General features: G+C 46.9%; 1 protein-coding gene across 1 annotated transcript in view; it reads left to right on the top strand.

Annotated features, from left to right (window-relative positions):
- The first annotated feature begins 415 nt into the window (after positions 1 to 415).
- The window catches only part of PREP (prolyl endopeptidase), a 45,602-nt gene continuing 19,842 nt past the window's right edge, over positions 416 to 26,175 (top strand). The window contains exons 1-10 of the mRNA XM_054174015.1: positions 416 to 619; positions 1,789 to 1,863; positions 4,279 to 4,412; positions 5,077 to 5,207; positions 6,353 to 6,562; positions 6,755 to 6,876; positions 13,754 to 13,859; positions 18,499 to 18,690; positions 22,805 to 23,002; positions 23,543 to 23,646. Coding sequence (XP_054029990.1) covers positions 431 to 619; positions 1,789 to 1,863; positions 4,279 to 4,412; positions 5,077 to 5,207; positions 6,353 to 6,562; positions 6,755 to 6,876; positions 13,754 to 13,859; positions 18,499 to 18,690; positions 22,805 to 23,002; positions 23,543 to 23,646 — 1,461 coding nt within the window. The 5' untranslated portion in view covers positions 416 to 430. The remainder of the gene's footprint in view (positions 620 to 1,788; positions 1,864 to 4,278; positions 4,413 to 5,076; positions 5,208 to 6,352; positions 6,563 to 6,754; positions 6,877 to 13,753; positions 13,860 to 18,498; positions 18,691 to 22,804; positions 23,003 to 23,542; positions 23,647 to 26,175) is intronic.

A 26,175-nucleotide genomic window follows, 5' to 3' on the forward strand; every position in this document is an offset into this window, starting at 1 on the left:
TTGACCTCGGTCCCATCAATCCAGCCTGGCCAGATCCCTCTGCAGAGCCTCTCTGCCTTCGAGCAGATCGACACTGCCACCCAATTCGGTGAATAAAAAGCCGTGATTTTTTTCATGGTTATATTTCAACGTTTATTATCAGGAACTGGCCGGGTGCCGAGGGGCAAAGAACACTGCCACCGAAGCAGCGCACGTCAGGAGGGGCGAGCAGGGCAAGGCGAGCAGGGAGCAGGGCATTGCGAGCAGGGAGTAGAGCACGGCGAGCACAGACATCAGCGCCCCGGCCTCATCCGCACCAGCCGGCACCTGCCTCCACGGCTCGCCGCGGCCAGCCGGTGCCTGTGTGGCGGCTCCCAGTAGGGGGCAGCGTCGGGCTCCTCCCCGCCGCGGTCGCCGCTCTGTGAGCAGGGGCGGGCTCAGGGCAGGCTCTATGGCGGCTGTGCTCCGCCTGGGCCGCGCTGCGCGCCTGCTGCCGGCTGCCGCCACGCTCCGACCGCCAGCCCCGCGGCCGCCTCCGCGCCTGGCTTCATCTTCCTCCTCTTCCTCCTCTTCTTCTGGTTTCTCTCCGCCCGCCATGCAGGCCTTCCAGTACCCCGAGGTGTATCGCGACGAGACCGCCGTGAGTACGGAGCTCGCCGGGGCAGCCCCGCGGCGTGTGGCGGCCGCCGGGCCCGGCCGCGGGCTCAGCCTCGCTCGCCAGCCCCTTGGGCCGCCGTGGGGGCGGGTGTAGGGCTTTCTCGGCTTCCAGGGCTTTGTTCGGCCCCGGTAGTTAAAAGTCCGGCGTGCTCCCTTAAAAGGCGCTCGGGTGTTTAACCTCTCCGGGCCGCGGCGGCTGCAGGGGGCTTGTGGAAGGCAGGATTCGTGGCCGCGGGGACCGCAGGCACGACCCGCGGGGGCCGCCGGGCCGGGGGCGCTCCGGGGAGCCGACTCCCGCAGCTTCGCTAGCGCAGCGTGTTCCGGGCAAATCCAGGCCTCCGCCTGGGCTGGAGCAGCAGGCAGAGCAACCGGGAGCTGGTTTGGTGTGCCGGCACATCAGTGAAACAGCCCAGCTCCTGTTCCCACCGCAGGGTTAGAGTGGCGATGTGGCTAAAACGGGGTCTGGGTTGTTTTTTTTCCCCTCTCCTTCTGCAAAGGATTGGGTTTTTTGTCCCCACCCCAGAGATTATTTATAGAACCAAGGTAACATTTTAACCAAAATGTTCGCCGACCTGAGCCAACGCTGGCCCGACTTCAGTGTTTGATAGCTGAGCGCAAGGCTGAGCTCTGCAGCTGCTAACAGCAGGTAGCTCACCTGGCTTCGTGTGCTGGGGGAAAGAAGCAGATAAATTCAACCACGTGTGCCAGTCTCTGCCGGCTTTAATAAATAAGCGAGTATGTACTTCACTCACGTGTTTGTGAGCAGCAGTGGTGGGGAGGGCTAAGCCACAGACAGATGTCTAACCAGCAACAGTATTTTGGCTGCTTCCAGTCAATAGGCCGATCTTGTCATCTGATTTGTACACCTGCATTTGGGTTTGTTGCTGGAGGGTTTTTATTGCTTTACTAAGATGTTGTTGTTGATGTTCTGCATTTCTTTGGTGCTCTGTCCTTTTATTATTATGTTTTCTAAGTAGAGCTCTGCAGCCTTGGTGCCATCACCAAAGAATGGCAATATTAACAACTCACCTGGGAGCAATGTGCTGCTTGTCTCTATGCTTCTGTGGAATTCCAAATGACTGTCATTCCTTGATGAACAGAGTTTGGTTCTGTGCATGCCTTCTTGTAATGCATTGTCTTTCATACATTCAGGTGTCAGATTACCATGGGTGTAAAATAAGTGACCCTTACTGCTGGCTTGAAGATCCTGATAGTGAACAGACAAAGGTAACCTTGCTTTGTGTGGGAATGGCTGTTTTGACATGAGTCTGCGACCTTATTGCTGTCCACAACTACCTGAAGGGAGGTTGTAGCCAGCTGGGGGTTTGTCTCTTCTCCCAGGCAACAGAACAAGGGGACACAGTCTCAAGCTGTGCAGGGGGAAGTTTGGGCTGGATGTTAGGAAGAAGTTCTTCATAGAGTGATTTGCCATTGGAATGTGCTGCCCAGGGAGGCGGTGGAGTCACCATCACTGGAGGTGTTTAAAAAGAGACTGGATGGGGAGCTTGGTGCCGTGGTTTAGTTGATTAGATGTTGTTGGGTGAGAGGTTGCAGTCAGTGATCTCAAAGGTCTTTTCCAACTTTGCTTATTCTGTTCTGTTCTATAGACAGGAGAATAGCTTTGTGCTGTTTAAGTGGGTTTTTTTTTAAACACCTGACAATACTTTTGAAGACTTAAATAGTAAATATAGGTGTAGTTCATGTTACATGTAGGGGCACAGTTGTTAATAGGTTATCTAAAGAGAAGGTGGTGTGGTCACAATAAAGAGAAACATTCTGATTTTAGAGTGCTTTAGCCATTGGCCTGAGTACATCTAAAGTTGCTGCTGTGCTGGGTTTTAAAGCTCTCTGTGTCTCCTCACAGGGAGGGCAGAAGTGAAACTTTACCTTCCCTTGGTGATGCATTCACCTCCTTTCTTGTTTTTGTTTTTTTCAGGGGATCATTTCCTGATTCTATCCTAGCTGCTACATAGAACCTAATTTTGAGAAAGGTCCAGAAGGCCTCCTTCCTTTGTATCAGTCTTTTGTACCTATTCTTTTCAGTGCTGTAGTGCTTGCTTCCTTGTGTCATCCCTGAGTGGTGACCTGTCTGTGTTCTTCAATATTGCAGCACTTAGCCAAGTGCTCTTAGGGCATTATTTATTCTGTAGCCACATGCTTCAAGCTTGTCAGGTGCTGTATGTTTTGTTAGGCACGAACAAATACCTCTCAAGTGGAGACTGACCATAATTAATGCATTTTCTCTTTTACTTTTTGGCCTGACAAGTGTCTGAAAACAAAGCCTGGCATGGAATGCAGCTCTTGGCTGTGTGCTGCTGTGGTGGTGGGAGGGGGAGTGTCTCCCTTCTTGTCCCATCTGCTCACTCTTTGCCATGTGCAATGTCTGTACAACACTACTTGAAAGAGTTTCATGTTCCAGTCTTTCCTCTTTTTTTGCCTGAAGAGATAAGAAATGAGTAAACATTGATAGCAGTCAATAACTGCATGCCAGGATCTCTGTCCAGCAGCTGCAGAGCTGTGCAACACAAGCTCTGGAACATGGACTGTAGCCCTGCTGTGGGTGGTGCCCTGTGGGGAAGCGTGGCTCTGATGTTGCCATGCACTGATCAGCTTGCTGTGGGGCAGTTCCAGGACAGGTAGAAACAACAGCTTCTTTCAGAGCAACTGGGAAAGAGTCCTGTGGAAGCAAGAGATGAGTGGATAGGGTTTGAGGCTGGAGATGAGATACTGAGGTCCAGGGATGATAACCACAGCAATCATTGCAATCTCAGGCTCTGAGTTATGGCCACACACAGTCTCTTGTCCTTCCTACTCCATTTCAGGGACAGAAAAGCCTGCATGACTGGTTCTGGGCAGCTGTGGTTCGTCTTAAGATGCTTAGGTGTGAGTGTTATGGTAATGTGCTATAAATAGGGATGGTGAAACACCAAGGGAGCACCATTTTTGCCATGCATGCCATGGAGTGGCAGCCTCTGACAAACATCTGGAGTGGTGATGGCTTTGGCCACTGTCCTTAAGTGTTTGCAACTGGAAGATGAAGTGTTAGAAAGACTCCTCCAAGTGCTCTTCTCAGAGATGAGGCATTCTTGCCTTTTGTAGCCAAGAACTGATCTGTGGACAGTACTTTGGCCTTTCCAAGAAATACTGGCTGGGACCAATCCTGTGTGTTAATAGGATGACCAGATGGTGGGTGAGACTATTTGTATCATCTCCCAGCCCTTCACAGCTCCTGAAATGAAAGTGCAGCCTTTGGACTCTGTTCTTTATCTGTTTCCTAATGTACTTATCATAGGCTATTGTTTATTTGTGATGAAGTGAAGATGATATTTCCTGGATATGTGCTCTTAAGTTAGCTTTCCTGTGCCACTGAGGGAAATACAGAGGGGTTTTTAAAGAGGAATGGCAGGAATCTAGCTTGTCCTTGGCTGAACCTCTAATTGCCCCAGTGTGTGCCCTGGAGAGATGTTACTCCAGACAGAAGCTCAGACCCATTACAGTATTGTGGCTTAATGCAATAAGTAAGACTCTAGATGTGACACTACACATCCTGAGTGAGGGGAAAGATGTCTGTGATGCATTACATCAGAAAGTGGGCATTTTTGCTTGAGTTAATTGTCGGGGGGGGGGATTGTTTTCTTCTAGGCATTTGTAGAGGCTCAGAACAAGATCACAATTCCCTTTCTGGAGCAGTGTCCTGTCAGAGGACTGTTCAAGGAGCGCATGACTGAACTCTACGATTACCCCAAGTACAGTTGCCCCTTCAAGAAAGGAAAAAGGTATGTGAGGAATCCCTTTGTAGGTGCTGATGGTGTGAAGCAAGTCAAAAAGCAACTACTAGTTAGGCAAACAAGTTGTTTATTGCCTTGGATTTGGGAACCAGGAAGAGTAAGCCAGTGGCTGCATGATGCAGAGCACAAGGTGCTTGGCTGTCTCCAGTTCCCAGTCATTTTATCTCCTTGTTCTGTTGTTGGCTTTTTGTAAGACAAATTGTGATTTTTATCACAGCTGCAACAAGTTTGTAGAAGAACTGTTGTAAAAGTAGGACTTTGAGTTGTTCCTTTCAGGGCTGGTCACTGGCAGTGCAGTTAAAAGCACCTCCTGAAAAGATCACAAGTCTGTCATGTGTGTGTGTTCTGAATTTGTACTCAAATGCTCCTCTTAGGTTAGCCATACTTTGAGCAGCTTGGAGGGTGGTTGTTTAGTCACAGCCAGTGAAAAGCAGAGGGAATTCCTTTGTGGAAGAAGGGAATAAGGGGAAAAATCAGCAGCTGAAGAAAGAGGTAGTGCAAGCAACCAGACATTCTGAGTCACAGGAAGCTCAAATAGGCTTTTTCAGGCTTTCCAGGTCCTTTCATCCTTGGTAAGTAGTTGTTTGGAACACTGGGAAACAGAGATGAAACCATTTCAGTTTACTTACTCTTCCCTCTTGTGTTCTTTTAGGTACTTTCACTTCTACAACACAGGACTGCAGAACCAGCAAGTTCTATATGTACAGGACTCCTTGGATTCAGAAGCCAAAGTTTTTCTTGATCCAAATAAGCTTTCTGATGATGGCACTGTGGCTCTACGAGGTTAGTGAGGCAGAGGCTCCTGGTGAGTAAGTCTGGGTCTTCAGCAGAAGCTAGCAATGGTTTCCAGCTCTTCACCTATAGAAGTATGGCTGCAGGGGCTTGTTGTAATCCAAGCAGACACAACAGCCCTTCCTGGATTTGTGCACTGTGTCAGCAGGACACTTCTACCTCTACATTGTGTTCACAGTTAACTCAGTTCAGGTCCTCACTGTCTTTTATAGCAACTCTGTAACAAGCTTGCACTGAAATCTGAACAGTTTTTGAGGCTGTCCATAGCAAGGGAAAAAGGAAGTAGTTGTATTTATTTAACTAATTCTCTTAAAATTGAGGTTTGCATCTCCAGCACAAGCCAGCCAGTTAAAGTGAGAGGCTGTGAAGGAGCACAGCACATCAGTGTTAACTTTTGTACAAATCACAGAGTTCCTTGTGTTCACCAGAGCTTTACTTTGTGTTGGCAGCCCATTTTCTCACTTCCTGTTGGCTTCTTGTAGAAGTAAGACTCTTGGGCCTGTAATTCCTTTAAGTCTGTTCAAGGCCAGTTAATAGAAAGAGGACAGATTTAGTGGATAGTTCAAGTGTGGCCTAGCTGGATTAATAAGGCCTTTTTTTTAGTGAGGGGTCCTGCCTTAAACTGTGAATACAAGGAACTGGCTCCATACAATCTTTATGTATTTCTAGAAAGCTCTGACAAATTCTCTTTCCAAAAGACTTATGTCAGCTTTCCTGGCTTTGCAGGGCCAGTTTTCAGTGACTACAGTATTGGAAGTGGTATTTGCTTTATTACAGGATGCATTGCTTGCCTCTTAATTTCTGTTAACTTCTTTGGTAGTGTTTTTATCTTATAATCTGACTGAATTCTCCACCTGAGTGCATTTTTAGTCTCCAGCCCTTCCCCATCCCCCAGCTCAGGAAAGCAGAAGAGTTATTACTCAAATCACAGTTGAGTTGTTGAGCATAAGTGCTGTTCCTAAACATCCTGAGTGTGTATGCTTGGTCTCAGATTTGTGAGAAGTCCACAGGCACTGGAAAAGAGCTGTGAAACCCAAATGCTGGCAGATGGAGTTGCTTGTACAGTCTGTTGGAAAACAATCCCTCTTCTTTGTGCCCAGTGACCACAGCTCTTTTAACTGCTTCCACTTTCCTAGGTTATGCATTCAGTGAAGATGGGGAATACTTTGCATATGGCCTGAGTTCTAGTGGCTCTGATTGGGTTACTATCAAGTTCATGAAAGTAGAAGGTCCTGAGGATCTTCCAGATGTGCTGGAAAGAGTTAAATTCAGTTGCATGGCTTGGACCCACGATGGAAAAGGCATTTTCTATAACTGCTACCCAAAACAAGATGGGAAGAGTGATGGTAAGTATGGTTGGACTAATTGCATGTGATGTGGGAGAGAATTGGTGGAAGAAGTCATTGGCTCTGCTAGTTTTGGCTTGGAGGGGGAGTGGTTATAGACTCAAGGGGCACAGAAAATTCTCTAAAGGTTTTGTTTGGTTGCTGTTGGATGTCTGTGAGAGCTAATTGGTTTAAATATCTGCATTCCACTAGGCACTGAGACCTCCACTAATCTACACCAAAAGCTGCATTACCATGTACTGGGTACTAACCAGTCAGAAGATATCCTGTGTGCTGAATTTCCTGAGGAACCAAAGTGGATGGGTGGAGCTGAGGTATGGTAAACAGCCTGAATGGTCTGGGTGGGAAGGGACCTCCAAAAGTAATCCAGTCCAACCCCCTTGCAGTCAGCAGGGGCATCCTCATCTGGAGCAGGCTGCTCAGAGCCTTGTCCCACTTGACCTTGAGTATCCCTGGAGGTGTTGAAGGAGCTGTAGATGTGGTGCTTCAGGACATAGTTCAGTGGCCATGGGAGATGGGTTGCAGTTGGACTTGGTGGTCTTGGTTGTCTTTTCCAACCTTAGTGGTTCTGTGATTCAAATCAGGGTTTGCTGTAGGCTCTGTGAATAAAGAGGACCTTTTATACTATCTCTCATCAGCCCTTTAACAACTGCCCTGAGCAGTGGTGGAACCTTGCAGGTGGGGCTTTGAAGGTTGTTGCTTGTTTTGATTTGCTGTTCAAAAACTGATCAGTGCTGTTGAGTTTGTGGCACTACAGTGGAGCTTGGAAATCTTGTATCCTTATTTTTCCCTAGTTCCATAAATAAAATGGGCTTTCTCTTGGGAACAGATGTCCTGTAGTGATGTACCCACTGATTCACAGGAGTGATGCATATCATTATTATTACTTCTACTTTGCAGTGACATGAGCTGAACTACACATGCTGTTGTGAGGGCAGATTCATTTGCTCTGGGAGAGGGTTGTTGCAGTCTGATTCATTAGCCAATACAGCTGAAACTGGCAGTTTCAGGTAGTATAAGATCCCTGAAAATTCTATCTGCTGTGCTAGCTACAGAAGTCTTGTCTTAGGGATAGCAAACCCCTCTTTGAGATAATAGCACACTGACAGAGCCTTTATTATCTAAGCTGAAGAGCTTGGATAAGAGCATTCCAAGATCAGAAATTCAGAGTTCCATGTGAGGAGGACCATGGAACAGAACCATAGCACAGAGCCTGTGGTGAGCAGCAGAGGGTCTACCATGGCATTGTGCAGAGAAACAACCCTGCTGCATCTCCTGGCTCTTCTCTTGTGCAAGAAAAGCTTGAGGAAGCCTTAAATGTAAAAGAAGTGGGGTGGTTCTCTTTCTTTCTGACGCTAAATGTCCCAGGTAATGTTTGTGGTTAGTGGGAATCTATAGCCCTTATGTTAAATAGTTAAAAGGTCTTTAGGGTGTGAAGAGAGGAATGGTAATAGTAACTCTTGCTGTAAAATAGGTAACTAACAGAGTGTAGCAGCTCTGAAGCCACTGGAGTTGAAGCAGCCCCCTAAGTGTTGGAAAAGCAGGGAGGTGAATAGAGAAGCAGCTCACTCCTGTGACTTCTTGTTCAGTAAACTTACATGGATGCTTGTGACTCTCTTCTTGACCTTCAGGAGATGTTGGTATTTAAGAGGAAGTGTTGTTTAAAGAAGTGGTAAAATAGAGCTCCACCTTGGTAAATAATCATGAGCTTAGCTAAGTGCAAGCACTTCTAAATCAGTTTATATTCTAGGCTTGTGCTGGAGCTCCAGCTGTTAACTGAGGAGCTGTCATCCTGATACTGATGACAAATGGGGTTTAATGGTCAGGGGGAAAAAGTCACAGTTAAACAAACCCCAAACAAACTAAGGAAACAAAAACAACAGACAAAAAAAACCCCCACAAATAAACCCAACAACAACAAAGCAAACAAAACCCCAGACACAAAAGCAATAAAACAGGGCAGCTGCACAGTGTGCACACACTTGGCTCTTGTCCAGCTGCTCATCCCCCAGCAGCCCCCAAACCCTTTTCTGCAGAGCTGCTCTCAATTTCCTCATCCTCCAGCCTGGACTGGTATCTAGGATTGCCCCAGCCTGGGTGGAGAACCTTTGCCTTACTGAATCCTTCAGAGACTGCACAAGTAAATTATGTTGCTGTGAATGATCTCAGGTGCACTGCAGGCAGTGGGTGTGTAGGGGGTGTGTGTGTATGTTCAGTGGAGAGCAGAAACTGGGTCACTGATCAGGGCAAAGGAGGGTTGTGTAAAACTTTGTCAGCTTAATACATGTAAAAGACAACATGCACCAAAAAGCAGCTTCAGGGTTTGGGTTTTTTCCCTTGCTACACATTCAACACCAACCCCTGGTATGCTTGATCTGAACAAAATCTGTGGTGCTGAGAATGGGGTTGGCATAAAAATCTGGGTGCCTTTCCAGCTCCTCACTGGAATGGATTGCTTGTGAGCAAATAATCTGTTTATTGTTAGATAGAAGCTTTGGAAGAGGGGCTGGCACATCTTTTCATTAGACTAGGGGAAAGAATAGTCCTGGTACAGAGTCTAGGATGGTAGAGGTTGTAGGAGTTAGGAGGAGGGCTGGAGTTTGAGTAGCATCCCAGCAGAGGGCAGCCTGGGATGAAGATTTTGAAACCCTTTTGCTCTGCAAGGAGCTTTCCATGCCTCTGTTGAAGTGCTATTCCTTGCTTCCTCTGCACACTCACAGAGCCTCTCTCTCTCTCTCACAGCCAGCCTGTTATTCTCACAGCTAAACAATAAGTTATGTAAGAGCCTTTCACAGTTGGTAGTGTTAGAAATCCCTGTAGTGCTGGCAGGAAAGTAAACAGGAGAGAAAGGAGGGGGTGAGGGAAATCCTCTAGAGCATCCCAATCCTGTCAGGAGTGGAAGAAGGACAGGTTTTCGTGGTGTTGGCTAACAAACACTGTGCCTAGTCCCTGAATTGACTTTTATTTTTGTGGTGTTCAGAGCTGTCAGTTCACATCAGTGCTTCTCAGCCAGGGAGGTAATCTTGCAAATGACATTTGGAGCACAGGGGAGTGAGGTGTGCCAGATGTGTGCTGGCTGAGGTTAGTTTCCATGCAGGAAGGTGGAAGTGCAGCATCCACAGGGTCAGAGTGAGCAGCGTGAAGGGGAAGGGCTCAAAACATTGTCATCTTGCACAAGTGAGCCTGGCTGCAAAATAGGCCTGGGGGTGTTCTTCTGAAGCTTTACACTGCCTTTCTCAAGGGCTCACCTGGGATAGAAGCCTGCTATGAATTCCTTCCTTTAGTCCTGGCAATAGGTCTGGAGAAGTTCCCTGCTAAGAAACAGGCAGTGTTCTGGCTGCACATGGGGTTGGAGGTGGGGGTTCTTTATGCTTTGGTGCTTTCATTGCACTCAAAGAGAAGCTGAAAGCCACAGGAAAAGCAGTGTGATGTCTGTCTGTCACCTCAGAGGGTTGCTGCTGGATTTAAGAATGAGAATGCATGGAGGCAGGCATATTGCTGTGGACAAGGCTGCCTGGAGCCCTGTTGCAACTGCAGTGAGTCATAAGCATGTTCTAGGGACCTCTGGATAGTTTGGTATTCCCAGGGCTGAACACACAGAGTCTAGTTACTAATTTGGCCCTGTTTGAAAGCTTTGATTCTGTCTGTCAGTTTTGTGAGCTTTAATTCTTTTAGTCTGTGATTCATTTGTTCTGTTTGATTGGCACTGCATTAGGTAGCAGTGACAGTGACCTTGTTCCATGTGCAAAGGGCAGCAGTGCATGAAGGGCAGTAGCTTGTGAGATAAGCACAGGTGCAGCTCAGGTTGTAGCTGATTGCAGTGGTGATGTCTGCAATTAAAGGAGGAGCTGCTTTATCTGTTCCTCAGCACAAGCATATCATCTACTGACTGACTTGGTGAATTTTTGTCATGTCTTGTTATTCAGGAATAAATTAGCCAGGGATTAGGGCTGCTTTGTTTCCCAACTTGACAACAAAAAGGGCAAGGGTGGTAAAACTTTTAATTAGTTAGCTTCCAAGGGAATGATGTGTGTATATAGAACCACAGAATGGGTTGGAAGGGACCTCCAGAGGTCATCTAGTCCTGCAGTCAGCAGACACATCCTCCACTAGATCAGGTTGCTCAGAGCCTTGTCCAGCCTGACCTTGAATAGCTCCAGGGATGGGGCCTCAACTGCCTCCCTGAGCAGCCTGCTGTTGTGTTCCACCACCCTCACGGTGCAGAACTTGTTCCTAACAGCCAATCTAAATCTACTCTTCAATTTCAACCATTGCCCCTTGTCCTACCACTCATTTGTATGGTTGCCTTAATAATAACCCTGTGCCCTCAAAGGGCCCTGTTTGTCAGCTGAAAATAGAGAGCTCTTCCTGCTCCTGAATCTTGCAGTGCTGACAACCCAGGTAGAGTCAGAGAACTAATACTCAGTGGGGCTGTTCTCATGCACTACACTTGGAAGCAAAGCACTTGTTAATGTCTCTGCTATTGGTGTTTTTGTTGAGGGGTAATATATAAAGGCAGGAAGTCTGAAAAGCTGACAGCCTCCTCCTCTCCATTCTTCTTCTTTTTTCCTTTTCTTTTTAATTGTGGATGAATTTTAGGCCTGAAATGAGCTTGCTTGTAGACAAAACACTTAAGTGCAGTTTTGCTGTGGAGCCTCACAGGTCATTACTGCAGGACACACCACCCTTTGGGGTTCTTTAGGTGCCTTGTATAATGAATCAGCTATGTCTTGTAAGGAAAGAAATGAAGGAGGTGGAAAACTTCTTTTATTAATTAGGCTTCAAATCATTTTTTCTCTTGGTATCCATTGATTTAGTGAAGCTAGAGGTAAACCACCTCATCTCTTGATTAGTTTTTTTCTAAGCAGTGGTTAGTTTTTCACCAAAATGGAGATAACAGGTAACATAGAAACTTGCTAGTGAAAACCTCCCAGTATGCTCCACTCTGACCCCAAACTTCTCTAGAAGATCTTCCTTTGAAGAGTGTGATCCTTGTCAAACTAAGCAGACCAGTTCCTGGGAGCACAGCTGTCATGAGGCTGGGTTTGTGTGGTGTGAAGGTGGTCACAGCAAATATTTGAGAAAGAGCAGAGTGATGATAAATTCAGAACTGCCAAATGACTCAGTGGCAGCAGTGAAACTACAAACTGTATCCCAGCATCAGCTCTGGGGAATAATCCTTCCTTTGCTAGTGCTGAGCTAGGGATTAGTGCTGTGTTATGCCAATAAAATCATTGTTATGCTGAAGGGCTTTAAAAGCTCCAGCTGAAAGGCTACAGAATCTCCTCTGTCCTATTTTGACAGCACCTAAATGTCACTTTAAGATGCTGGGTTGCTTTATAACCTCCTTACCTTTTAACAGTGGGTGGTGGTTGAAATAATAGCCATGATTTGAATGAGGGAAATGCACACTGACTGGCATCCTGGATCCCACAGAAATGCTTGGGCTGTGTTTCCTTTTCAGCTTGGATGTGGGAAACCAGGAGAATTGGATTCTGATCTAAGCTGTCAGTTCTGACGTTACAGCTGTCTCCCTTATGCAGAGCCATCAATGCATTCTAAGAGTTGAGTGAAACACTGGTATGAAATTTCAGTTCCTAAGTTTCTGGGCCAAGAGCAAGGGCTGCAGTTTGATGAAGATGATGTAGCAGCACAAGAATAACACAAACATTAGCTGGGAAATCCAGTTGCCATTCTGCAAGCCAGGCTGCTGCCTGTCACAGGAGAGTCAGTGGCACTCAGGCTGTGATTACAGTGCCTGCCAGCTCAGCTGCCTCCAGCAGGCCCTGCCCCTGGCATTCATCTTTCCAGCTGCTGGCTGCAGGCTCTCAGCTCAGCCAGTCCTGCAACTGCACACTGAACTGCCTGAGAGATTCATCTGGCAAATGCATTTCTGTGCTTTTTTGACCTTTTCATTATGTTATTCTTTAATTTCTTTCCCTTGCTGGGTTGTTCTGTGGTTTATTCTCTGCTAGCTTTTGGTGGGGTTTGTTGGTGCTTTGCTTTCTTGGCTTTTTTTCTTCTTCTTTGGGTTTTTTCTTTCCTTTTTGAGATTGCTGGGTTTGTGTACAGTGCTGTCTTCTTCAGCTGGGTCAGCTCCCCACTCTGGCTTACCACACAAATGGTGAATCACAGAATGTTTGGGGTTGGAAAGGATCTCCAGAGATCATCCACTCCAACCCCCCCAGCCAGAGTAGGGTTGCCTAAGGCAGGTCGCACAGGAACACATCCAGGCAGGTTTTGAAAGCCTCCAGAGCAGACTCCATAACCTCTCTGGGCAGCCTGCTGCAGGGCTCTGTCACCCTCACCATAAAGAAGTGTCTCCTCATGTTGAGGTGGAACCTCCTGTGCTCCAGCTTATACCTATTGCTTTTTGTCCTATCACTGGGCACCACTGAGCCTGGCACCTTCATCCTGACACCCACCCCTCATATTGATAGACCTTGATCAGATCCCCTCTCAGCCTTCTCTTTTACTGACATGGCTAGCACAATGAATTTGCATGGATCAGACTTCATGTGGCCCTGGGCAGCCTGATCTAGTTAGAGGTGTCCCATCTCATAGTCTGGTGTGAGGGAGACCGTCTAAAGTCTATCTACAGTGTCCACAGAGTCACAGATTGCATTGGGTTGGAAGGGACCCTCCAAGGTCATCTTGCCCAAACCCTCCTGCAGTCAGCAGGGACACCTCCAACCAGAGCAGGCTGCCCAGGGACACATCAAGTCTGATCTTGAATGTCTTTGGGGATGGGGCCTCAACTACATCCCTGGGCAACCTGTTCCAGTGTCTCCCTACCCTCATTGCGTAGAACTTCCTCCTAATGTCCAACCTAAATTTCCCCTGCCCCAGTTTTAAACCATTGCTCCTCATCCTATCTCCACAGATCCCTCTAAACAGTCCTTCCCCAGCCTTCCTGTAGGTCCCCTTCAGATATGAAATGTAGCTGTAAGGTCTCCCTGGAGCCTTCTCCTCCAGGCTCAGAGCCACAGTCCTCATATGTCAGCAGTCTCCACTTAATTCTCGATGTGAGCAATGAGTGTGGCTTCTTGGTGAGTTCTCATATTCCTTACAGGTCTGTTCACTCAACTAGCATCAGCTAGGGGTGCAGGGCCTAACTTTTCAAGTTGGACTTTTTGTGGTGGTTGTTCCTAGAGGATTAATTGTCTTTGGTTTCCCTGCACATCCTTCCAGGTCTCAGTGGATGGTCGCTATGTCTTGATGACCATCCGAGAAGGCTGTCACCCAGTGAACAGGCTGTGGTACTGTGACCTTCAGGCAGAGCCTCAGGGTATCTCAGGTATGTTTGCTGCTTTGGGTTCATTTTTAAGCCAATGCAAGACTTGAGATCATGTATGTGGAATACAGATATTTAAATATGTGCAGTGTTTAGCCTTCTGGCTTCTTTCTTTGGCCCTGCTCCTGCTAGCATTCCATTTTCTCTTGTGTGTCAGTGGGTGGGAAACTCCAGCTTTAGTTCTGTCACCTTTAAAAGGTCACAAGGAAGAATGGAGATACTATAAACATGCCAATTTCTCCCTGCATTGATAGTGCCTCTCCGTGTTTAATGGTTGTTTGCATTATGAAAGTCCTCCTGTGTACACCCAACAACCTTGCAGAGAACACGGGCTTCAAGCCTCGAAGAGGGAATGAAGCTTCTCCTTTGTACTACCCAGCAGAAGATAAACCTGCAGCTTAACCTTTCCTGGGCTTGCCTAAAAATAATAACAATCTGTTCTCTGAACCAGTCTTGACCTGTTTACAGTGATCTCTGTGTTCAGAAGTCTGTTCCAGTGTTCAGAATCTTACTTTTGAATAACTAAGAAGACAAGCAGGAGAGCTGGTGTTGTTCCTGTGTCCTAGATGCTACTTGATACAGAGAAATAATTACATTTTCAGACACTTTTTTTTACTCCCTCCTTGCTCTTTTAATCCAGGTTGTCCCTCAGAAAAAAAAATCATATTTGGTTTTATGGTTTAGGTTTTGCAAGGCTCAAGATCCTGCCCCTGTCAAGTCCCTACCACTGTCCTCTCTTCCCCAGACTGCTGTTTTACAGGAAGAGTGTAAAATAGTTGAAGACCAGTGGCTTGGAAAGATGCACTGAAAATGGAGCAGCAACTGAAGTTCACAGCTTGGTGGTTGCTTAGTCATTGTCAGCTGGAACTGCTGTGTCCTAGGCTGGCAGAGACAGGTTGCAAGAAGGAAGTGAAGAGCAGAGTTACCAGCCACAAACACTTTGATTTTATTCCTTTGTTTAGGACCTTGCTCTTTTTTTGTTGTTGTTCCATGCACACACTCTGAGGAAAGGTGGGAAAGCAGAGGTGATGTTTGTCCACCTCTTTTGCCACGAGGTTATCTGGCTTTTGTGGTTTGGTTTAGTTAGGAAATTTATAGGACTTTCTTATAAAGCAAGGGGGGAAAAAAGCAGTTGCTATATACAGTAACCTGAAAGGAATGAGTCACTCTCTGCTGTGTGGCCTGAAAAAGTGGATCCCAACCTTTGTAATGAAAAAGGAGAGTGAGGAGACTGTAAACAGGCTAGAAAGTGCAATGGAAATTGGTGGGAAGGAGAATACTCTTCCTTTGAAAGACTTTTCTGTGACTGGTGGGGGGGGGTTGAAAGTTGCCTCAAACTTTGCAGTTGAAACAAGGCCACTCTGCTAATTCCCTACCAAAGAGAGGGGAAAGAAAATCATTTGAGTTTGGGACAATATGTGGAAACCTCAACAATGAAGGGTTTAAGAAACCACTTCCCTTAAATGGCAATTCCAAACAGTTTTGCTTTCAGTGATTTGGATTTTTTTCAATTGGAGGCAAATCATTAGCAATACAATTAAGTAGCTAATTATTAATTGGAGCAGAGAGATCTCCATGCTACTGGTGTCTGGCTGGACACGCCATTTAGAAAGAGTATTTGCAAGGGAGTTGGTTCTTAGGTTATCACAGAACATTAGGGGTTGGAAGGGACCCCCTAAAGATCATCCAGCCCAACCCCCCTGCCAGAGCAGGATCACCTGGAGTAGGTCACACAGGAGCACATTAGGTGGGTTTTGTATTTGTGCTTGGTGTGTGTTGGAGAAAGCTAAGTGAGAGATCACCTTTGGTTCCTGTTTTCCACTTGCTGTGTTCTGCTGCTTGAGGTCATTAAGCTCTAACTCTCTCCAAACAAAGCATCTATCCTCTTTTGAGTGATCACCCAGATGGAAGTAAAATAGAAGCCTTGAAAGTGATTGAGAAATCTCTGCTCCTAAGTGCTTGATTTCTTTCTTCTGGGCTCATCTTTGATGTATCTTGACATGTCTGAACTTTTTAACTCCAAGGAATAAATATTGCTTCCTTCCATTTATTTGTTTTGTAAATTGCAAAGACATTGACTTCCCATGAGCTGAGCAGCAGCCATCCATCATCCTGCAGGGTACTGAGAGCCCTCTCAGTACAAACACAGCAAAGCTGGATTCATAGATTCACAGAATGGTTTGGGTTGGAAGGGATCTTGAAGATCATTCAGCTCCAACCCCCTGCCATGGGCAGGGACACCTCCCACCAGCCCAGGTTGCCCAAGGCCTCATCCAGCCTGGCACTGAACATCTCCAGGGAGAGGGCATCCACTGCCTCCCTGGGCAACCTGTTCCAGTGTCTCCCCACCCTCACTCTCAAGAACTTCTTCCTAATCTCCAGTCTAAATCTCCTCTCCTCAAGCTTCAATCCATTCCCTCTCTTCCTGTCACTACAAGCCCTTGTAAATGTCCCTCCCCAGCTTTCCTGAAAGACTTTCACTGGTGTGTATCAGAGTTCTCTATAGCTGGATGCTCTATGTGCTTCAGAGTAGGGTTTCTCTCTAGAACTTTGAGTGGCCAGAGTGACTTGGCAGGGGTTTTCTTTGACATAAAATCTCTTGAGAAGGACAAAACTCAGGACCTCAGCAAAAGTTTAGATTTAAGATGCAGTTGGTTCCCTCAGAGGCAGGACACTAAGTTGAGTGGGTTGTCTGGGAAGTTTGTATTATATGATATGAAAAGTAGCATTTAATTGGCTAATCTATCACTTTGCATGTAGAGACAGGGAAGTTTGCCTTACACCAAAATGGCAATTAAGAGTTATGAGCTTTGTGAATGTACTAAGCCTGGCTATACTCTCATTACATTTAATGGCTTTAAAATGACCTTAGCTCTCTCCCTGCTTCCTCAATTATTCTCTCTCTCTCTTTTTTTTTAAACTTAATTACAGCTCAGCTGTGATCTATTTCCATTACTCTGCTCAGCTTTTAATATGACAGAATAACCTGATGTGCTGCTTCATTGAGGCAGACATTAGCGAGTTCCTTGAACAGATTGGTGCACAGTTGATTTGGTTGTACTCAAAAGCAAAGACCTAGGCTTTAGTTTTAGGCAAGAGGCAAATTGTATTTTAAGATCTAAAAGCTTTAATTTCATGGATGGGTGAGTCCTGTGATCTTTCAGCATAGCTAATGCAGGATGCTTAGAATAGTAAGTTGGGCTGTAGATGTAACAAGCATATTATATATCTGAGCTAGCCCTGCTGATTTTTCTTCCTGCTGGCTTCTAACCTTACTGCCAAGCAGTAAAATATGGATAAAAATCAGTAGGGCCTTTCAGTCCAAGTCCAGGTGAAGAGTGATGGCACTGAGACCTCCACTAATCTACACCAAGAGCTGCATTACCATGTACTGGGTACTAACCAGTCAGAAGATATCCTGTGTGCTGAATTTCCTGAGGAACCAAAGTGGATGGGTGGAGCTGAGGTATGGTAAACAGCCTGAATGGTCTGGGTGGGAAGGGACCTCCAAAAGTAATCCAGTCCACCCCCCTTGCAGTCAGCAGGGGCATCCTCAGCTGGAGCAGGCTGCTCAGAGCCTTGTCCCACCTGACCTTGAGTATCCCTGGAGGTGTTGAAGGAGCTGTAGATGTGGTGCTTCAGGACATAATTCAGTGGCCATGGGAGATGGGTTGCAGTTGGACTTGGTGGTCTTGGTTGTCTTTTCCAACCTTAGTGGTTCTGTGATTCTGTGAGCCAATACTAAGGCTGTGGTACAGAGTGAGTAAACTGAGGCAATTCATATCTGAGAGAAGAGCACTTCTGTTAGTGAGTGTGATACTCTAAAAGGCTGCCAGTGAAAGTGCAGTTTCCTTCTTAGCAAGCCCAGAAGTTAACACCTTAGCTGTCTGACATTGTCCTTCGCTGGGGACAAGCTTCTGCAGAACACTCCAGGAAATGGTCCTGAGCTGACAGGGGAATTCCTGATGTTGAAGTTCATTGTGCTCATCCAGAGAGCATCTGTTCTATTCTGTGGGAAGTTCTGGGCTTTTAAGGAGGATGGAAAGCTTTCCAGTTGAAGAAGTAGCTTTATTTTGGGAAGAAAAGAATCTTCTGTCTTTCCTAATTGAATCCTTTTCAGAAGGCCATTACAAATAAAGGTGTGCTTGGAAGCTTAGTGCAGAGGCTCTTGACTCAGCTGCAGCTCCCCATTCCAAGAAGTCTGTAGGTGGGAGCTTGTGAGCTCTGCTGGCAAAACTCTGATGTGCTCAGCAGCATTGGCTCTGTGGCAGTCAGTGCAGAAGCAGCACATCTGCAGCAAACATCTGAGCTTGCCAGCAGCCCTTAGGGAACGCTGGTGCAGTGCTGGCCACGGGCAGCCAGGTTCTGGCAGTGCTCGGGGGGGGTTAGGTAGAAATTCCTCAGACCCAGTATGTTGACCTGTGTGTAAACTGATGTTTTCCCCCTGCAGCCCATTCATCTGGAGAACTCTTGGGAGGTTCTTCCCACTTGGTGCATATTCAGCCCTTTCCATACCTGTGCTCGCAGTCGCTGTGCTTGTTCAAGGAGGCCGCAGCAGCTGTCAGGCAGAGCTTGCCCTCGGGTGTTACAAGGTCTTGTTTGAGGAGGTGAGGAGCTCAAGGTTGTATGTTTGCTCCTGCAGGAATTCTTCAGTGGGTGAAGCTGATAGACAACTTTGAGGCTGAGTATGAGTATGTCACCAATGAGGGACCAGTCTTCACTTTCAAGACAAACCACCACTCTCCAAACTACCGCCTCATCAACATCGACATCGACGACCCCGAGGAGGCCAAGTGGAAAGTTCTTGTCCCTGAACACGAAAGAGATGTCCTGGGTAAGAGCTGATGTCACAGAAAACTTTTTCTGGTTTGCTTTTTCTCATTCTGTTGAGTGAAAGGTGATTCTCCACCTCTGCTCTGGTGAGAACCCACCTGCAACACTGTGTCCAGTTGGGGTGCCTCCAGCATAAGAGGGACAAGGAGCTGCTGGGAAGGGTCCAGAGGAGAGCCATGAAGATAAGAGGGCTGGAGAAACCTTCCCCTGGGGGACAGGCTGAGACACCTGGGGCTGTTCAGCCTGGAGAGGAGAAGGCTCTGGGGAGACCTTAAAACAGCCTTCCAGTACATGAAGAGCACTACAGGAAAGCCAGGAAAGGATTTTTTACAAGGGCTTGTAGTGATAGGAAGAGGAGGAATGGATTGAAGATTGAGGAGGGCAGATTTAGACTGGAGGTTAGGAAGAAAGTCTTTCCAGTGAGGGTGGGGAGAAACTGGAACAGGTTGCCCAGAGAGGCTGTGGATGTCCCCTGCCTGCAGGTGTTCAAGGCCAGGTTGGATAAGGCCTTGAGCAACCTGGGCTGGTGGGAGGTGTCCCCACCCATGGCAGGGGGCTTGGAACTGCAAACCCAAACCGTTCCATGATTCTCTGTAAAATGTTTCCCTTCCCTCAGCCAGACTCTGCACTGAAAACCAGTATTGTTCTCCACACCTTTAACCTGCTGGCTGGTTCATAAATGCTCAAGGGGTTGGGGAGTTACTGCAGCTGTATTCTGCCTTTTGGCACTGGTGAAAGCAGGAGGGAAAGTCTGGAGTGAGCACCATGAAATTGTTGATCCTGCATGACAAGAATGTTCATGGGTGTGAGTAATCCCTCCTGCACTCCCTTGCCCTGGGGTGGTTTTCAGAGTGTCCTTAGCTTGACACTCTTGGGTCTGTGGGTTGCAAGGCAGATGCATGAAGGATTGTGTGACTCTTCTAAGGAGCAGTTGTGAGACCACCTGTGTGTAGCCCAGAGGAAGCACCCCGTGGAGGGAGACAGTGCAGAAGTGTGGCAGAGAGGAGGGAAATTGGCTGCAGTGCAAATGGCCAGATTGATCAGCTTCTGCTGTGAAATGTGGAGAGGAAAGAAACCCAGCAAACCAACTGGGATGTGGCTCAGCTCCAGTGTCTCCCAGCAACAGAAAGCACCCTTTAAGATCTAGCCAAGTCAGATTCACTCCCTCAGTCACTGGGGGACATGGGGAGAGGATGTGGTGCAGATGCATGTCTCTGACTGGAAGTTTTATTCTCCTCCCTTGGCAGTGCTTTTGTAGCTCTGTTAACTCTGTTTACCACAGCAAACCTGCAGCAGTTACAGATGACTAAAGCCTGTGGGCTCCTCATGGAGGCATTGCTCCTGATGTTTGCAGCTCCAGAACAGCTTTGCTGTCCTGACTCTTTCCTGTTTGTGTGTCTCATACTGAGAGGATGTGGGGTATAAAATCTTGTTGAAATTGGTTGGAACTTCCACAGCATTTTCATCAACATTTACTCACCATTGCTTTATGTTTTATTCTCTAAACTGCTCATTCTTTGCTTGCAAGTCCTCCCATAAGTAGCTTTGAGTAGTGGTTCTGGGTCAGTTGAGATCAGCACAGGCACTTGTTAATCTGCAGAGACACTCAAGGTTGTGGTCACTGTCTGTGATGACTGAAGAAAGCAAAACGATCTTCCAGGTCTGTTTTCCAGTCCAGTGAAACACTCTGCTCACTGTTTGCTGAGTGGACACACAAGCACAGGGTACAGCAAGTAACTCAGCAGTTTCTGCTGAAGGCTTGGGGCTGCCCAGCTCTTGGAGCTTGGCATGTTCTCCTCCATCAGCATTTCACCCTGCATCTGTCAAAGCATGTTTGTTTGCACAGTTGGACACTCAACATGTTGGAGCTGCTGCTGCAGAAATGAAAGGTCAGAACTGTCATCAGTAATTAGGGTTAGTGGCACAGATGCTTGGTGTCAGGATTTAACCTTTTTTTCCCCTGAAACTATTTCAGAAGCTTCTGTCCCTTGTGAGTAAAGGGAAGCCTCCAGCAGTGGGGTCAGTTTAGCTTTTAGACATCTGAGGCTTGCCAGCACACAATCTGCAAAGCTTCCAGGAGGAGGAGAGGCAGGCAGGATGTGTTCTGCAAAGCACCAGCAGAAGCAGGGAGGCTGACTGCTAATGCAACAAACTCTGCAGCAATCAGTGCTCAACATGGCAGTGGCAGAGGGTCTGCCTGTAGCTTGCAGTCAAAAAGCAGCTGCTGTTAATAATCCAGGGCTGCTTTGGCTTGCTGTGTGTCTAGGTGTAGGGGGTTTGTCTCTTCTCTTTCAAACCTGCTTCAGTGTTTTGCTCTTCTGGATTTTTGTGTTTCTGTGTAGCTTCTGTGGCTGCAAGTGTTTGGAGGCAGTTAGCAGTTACAACCCAGGGGGTTGCACACACACACACACACGAGCTGGGTTTGAAAGTCTCATGGAATGCTTCAAAAACATTCTGTCTTGTCTTTTCTCATTTTGCTATCTTCACCCAGCTAAGAGCATCTCATTTGCAAAGCAGAGATGTGATGGGAAGTTAATATCATTGCTTTTCAGGTTTTTCAGTCATAGAATTGTTTTGGTTGGAAAGGGCCTCTAAAATCAGCATCCAGCCCTCAAGCCAGCACCACCAGGGGCATTAAACCATGTCCCAGAGTGCCATGTCCCCACGTTTCTTGGACACCTCCAGGGACAGTGACTCCACTGCCTCCCTGGGCAGCCTGTTCCAATCCCTGCAGTAAGGAAATTTTTGCTGACATCCAACCCTCAACCTGCCTTGGCACAGGTTCAGGCCATCTCCCTCATCCTGGTCTCTTCTCCCAGGCAACCAGCACCAGAACAAGAGGACACAGTCTCAAGCTGTGCCAGGGGAGGTTTAGGCTGGATGTTAGGAAGAAGTTCTTCATAGAAAGAGTAATTAGCCACTGGAATGTGCTGCCCAGGGAGGTGGTGGAGTCACCATCACTGGAGGTGTTTAGGAAGAGCCTGCATGGGGTGCTTGGTGCCATGGTTTAGTCGATGGTGTTGAGTGATAGGTTGGAGTCAATCCCAAAAGTCTCTTCCAACCTGGTTAATCCTGTCCTATCCTGTCCTATCACCTGACACTAGAGACAAGACCTACCCCCACCTCACTCCAACATCCTTTAAGGGGTTGTAGAGAGCAATGAGGTCTCCCCTCAGCCTCCCCATGTAGGCCAGCAGCAGTACCCTTGGGCAATTGGATCTTTGTAATAAAAAGAGTGCTGCCTCTTCATAATATGGAAGTAGAAGTAATGATGTCCTTAGCCTCTTAATGAAAACATCATTAAACTGCAGTGCTTCATCAAACCTCCATTAAACTGCAATGCTTCATCAAGTGATTAGTGAGGAATTCAGGGTCATTGCATTTTAATTTTAAGCTAAAGATTGCTTAAGTGGTATTTTTGTTGGAGCAAAGCTGCATTTGATATGCATTTGAATTAGAGCTGAGGGGGTCTGTAATTCATTTTGTCAGACTTTTAACTGGCAGGAGTTAAAATGGGCATTTTAAAATGGCCATGGACCTGATGGAGTGGGTCCAGGGGAGGCCACAAAGATTATTGTTGGGTTGGAACACCTCTGCTATAAGGACAGGCTGAAGGAGCTGGGAGTGTTCAGCCTGCAGAAGAGAAGGCTCTAGGGAGACCTAATAGCAACCTTCCAGAACCTTAAGGAGGCTTCAAGAAGGCTGCAGAGGGACTGTTTGCAAAGGCCTGCAGGGATAGGGTGAGGAGCAGTGGTCTGAAATGAGAGAAGAGCAGATTGAGATTAATGTGAGGAGCAAGTTCTGCACCATGAGGGTTCTGGAACACTGTAAAAGGTTGCCCAGGGAGCAGACTCCATCCCTGGAGCTATTCAGAGTCAGGCTGGCCAAGGCTCTGAGCAGCCTGATCTAGTGGAGGATGTCCCTGCTGACTGCAGGGGATTGGACTGGATGAGCTTTGGAGGTCCCTTCCAACCCAAACCATTCTGTGATTTAAGAGTTGACTCCAATGCCTTTCAGGCATTTTTGGTGTGTGTATCTGAGCATGTCTGAATGTTTTCTTTGTTACAGTTTGTTGAGCCAGTGTTTTCTGTGCCTGTGTTTTGCACCCTCTGCAGAATGGGTTGCTTGTGTGAGGTCCAACTTCCTGGTTCTGTGCTACCTGCACGACGTGAAAAATGTCCTGCAGCTCCATGACCTGGCCACTGGTGCACATCTGAAGACTTTCCCCTTAGAGGTTGGCAGTATTGTGGGATACAGTGGCCAGAAGAAGGACACAGAAATATTCTATCAGTTTACTTCCTTTTTATCTCCAGGTGAGTCTGGGGTTTCCTTTTCCTGGGGTCAATCTCTCTCCTGTTTTCTGTTGCTCAGTAGTTACTAGGTATGTCTGAGATGCAGATAAAGCTGAGTCCCCTCCTGCAGTAAGTAGTAGTTGTGCACTTCAGAATGTCCCAGTCCTTGGTCCAGGAAGCCTAAACACCATGGCTACTGGTATTTGAGAGACCTGCAGTGAGAAATTACTCCAGACTGGCTTGTTCTACAGATGAAATTGTAGCATTCTCATGGCTCTTGCTCCATACATCTCCTGTGCACCTCTCCTGGAGCATGATGTGTGTATTAAATTCCATGTTCTATGCCTGCAGCTGCTTTGTATGGGCAGTGAGAATTATTCTTTCTGTGCAGAAAGCCTGTGCACCTCTCCTGGAGCACAGTGAATGTGCTGTATTCAATGTCTGCAGCTGCTCTTTTTCACCCTGCTGAGTTACTTCTGCCATTCATTATCACAGTGCCTAAACCAGCATCCTTGTAGTGATGGCCATCCACTGAGCTGACAAACTTGCCCTCTGTTTCAGATATTATATATCACTGTGATCTGACCAAAGAAGAGCTGGAGCCAACAGTTTTCAGAGAAGTGACTGTGAAAGGATTTGATCCCTCAGCTTACCAGACAGTTCAGGTAAGAAACAGGAATCCTGCTGCCTTGCTGTAATCACTTGTGCAAGAGCTCAACAAAATTCTGCTTGACTGAGGGTGAGAGTGCTTCACAGCTCCTGGGTTGCAAGTCTGTGTGCTCTGAAAGGAATTGCTTCAGGTCTGTGTGTGTGTGCTCTGAAAGGAATTGCCCCAAGTCTTGGTAGGGAGACTGGGAGATGCCACTACAAGTAACTGGGGCAGACTCAGTCCTCAACCATCTTGCATTTTGCAGCAATATCTTCTTTACTTTTTCCTCCTGTTGTGGTATTCCTTGATCTTTATTTTGGCATCAAGCTGCTGCTTCTCCATGTTTATGTATTTCTCCCACCAGGCAAATGTTGGTGTGTTTAGTTGCTTTACATGTAGGAGAGTGTAAGTAGAATACAGGGTTTTTTTTCTTCCTAGACAAAGGTGCAACAAGGTGCAGTGCCTAAAGGGGCACTTAAATAAGCTTAGCCTGGAAAAAGGGGAGATGGCCTTAGGAGATAAAGTTAAGCAAGAGTGTGATAGCATGGCTTGGAGTCTGCCCCAGGAGATCAGGTGTTCTTCCTCATTTCTTCTTTTTAATTGTGCCCCTGGCACATACACAGTTGAGATTCTCTAAAAGCATAAAGGCAGTGTGCATGAGGTGGTTGTAAACAGCCCCCATCTGCTTGGCTCTGCATCTCCAGACAGAAATAGGAGTGATGTAAAGGGCAGATTGCTGGAAATGTTCTCACTGAAAATCTGTTTTTACCACTTCACTTAGATTCATTAAGGGACTTCCACAGGATAACTTCAGGGCACAGTGAGCTGAGAAAGAGAAAGCAAGCAGCATTCTCTTTAGGAAAGAGCTTGGTGCAACACTGCTCTCAAGCTCAGATCCTAATAGAGCACAAATACCCATGCAATGAAAAGGGTTGAAAAGGGCTTGCCATGACTTAGAAAGAATGCATGCTGCTGGTAAATCAAATGCTGTGAAATGAATGTCTGGAACCCCCAAATCTCATTTGGCATTTAAGTCAATTAGATGCTAAATGAAGGTAAAGCAGGAGAGTAACACAAATAATTTCAAGGAGGGAGCATGCTGTTGCTATGCTCTTGGAAACCTTCTCTTTGTAGATCACTGGCAGAGCTTGGCTGTGAAGGGGTGGAAGTCAGTAGCAGTGGTTCTGGTTTTCTCTTTACTCCCTGCTGCTCAGTCCCAGCTCTAGGGAGATGTGCCCTGTGTAGCTACACTGAGATTGGTGCTCATAGAGAGCACTCTTGGCTCAGCACTCATCCACTTCTGCCCTTTATTAACAAGTGATCTCAGTGTGGCAACATCTTGGAAATGAGTTTTCCATGTGCTGCAGCTCCATGGAGAAACTCAGCTGGGCTGTGACAGAGGCTGTTGGTCAGGGCCAGCCCCTGTGTAGTAACTCAGCCTGCCAGTGCTACACACTTCTGCCAGGCTCCAGCCTGCCTTTATGTTTATGGGCTTCTGCTTGGACCTTTGCTGGTGCTTTTGCTTGGAGGAGTGAAAGGGAGGTGGCAGTTTGTCAAAGCAGTTTATAAATGGCTGTTGGCCTGGGTGAAAGCCTTGCATTGCCTTGGCAAAACTCAGGCAACGTTGCAGGGAGCCAGGGAAGAAACTCAGAACTGAGGATGCAAGAAACCTGCTGAGAATAGGCAGAGATTGCTGATTACAGGAGGATGAGCAGCACTGCAGAATTTATTTCATAGTTTCAATTTCCATCAGAATTTGCTAAGTAGCAAAGCAAAATGTTGCTGACTGTGCCCTGATCTTTGTCCTTAACAAAAGGCAGCTCTCCTGCCAAGGTCCTTCCTTCCTTTTTTTCTCTTGTATCTGAAGAAACACCTCCTAAGAGGAGCAATCTTCCTGGCTTTCTATAGCATACATGAAACTTTAATGAGTTCTTCAGCAGTCTCTGAACATCCCTGAGTTCAGAAGATTTGAACTGAAGTGGAAGGTGTCATCTGTATGTGAAACCTGACTTGCTGGCAGTTGGAAGATGCCACAGTGCTTGGGTTTTGCTCCTGTGGATCCACTTAGGGTGTTTCAGAGATGCTGTGCAGTGCAAGTGTGGACTGGTGATCAAGTTTACAACACTGTGTAAATCTGTGGTGGTGCAGCTGCTTTGTAGTACCTGAGGTTAAGTTCTTACACCTTGGCAGCCCAGAGACAGAGCAAATTGGCCACCTTACCCTGCACTGAAGGGAGAGCTGTTTCATCAGAGCTGACATTTACAGCAGGGTAAGAGCATGCCTGTAGGCGCTTGGCTCTGGGGCACCCTGCAAGTGCACAGTCTGAGCAGAGCTTGTGCAGGTGCCCTTGCCTTGAAAGGTTCTGTGCCCTTCATGGGGCAAGTCAGGCTGTTTAAAATGCTTGCCACACATCAAAACTTTGTCCTGGCTGCTTTTGCTAAGTGATACATTAAGTTGCATTAATAACTTCCTCTGCCAAATGCTTCTTGAAATTTTGGGGGTTGCTTCCCTGCAAGCTTCCATCCATCACAGTGTCAGAGTGCTT

The sequence above is a fragment of the Dryobates pubescens genome, chromosome 28 (assembly GCF_014839835.1).
Source record: "Dryobates pubescens isolate bDryPub1 chromosome 28, bDryPub1.pri, whole genome shotgun sequence".
Taxonomy (NCBI): Eukaryota; Metazoa; Chordata; class Aves; order Piciformes; family Picidae; genus Dryobates; species Dryobates pubescens.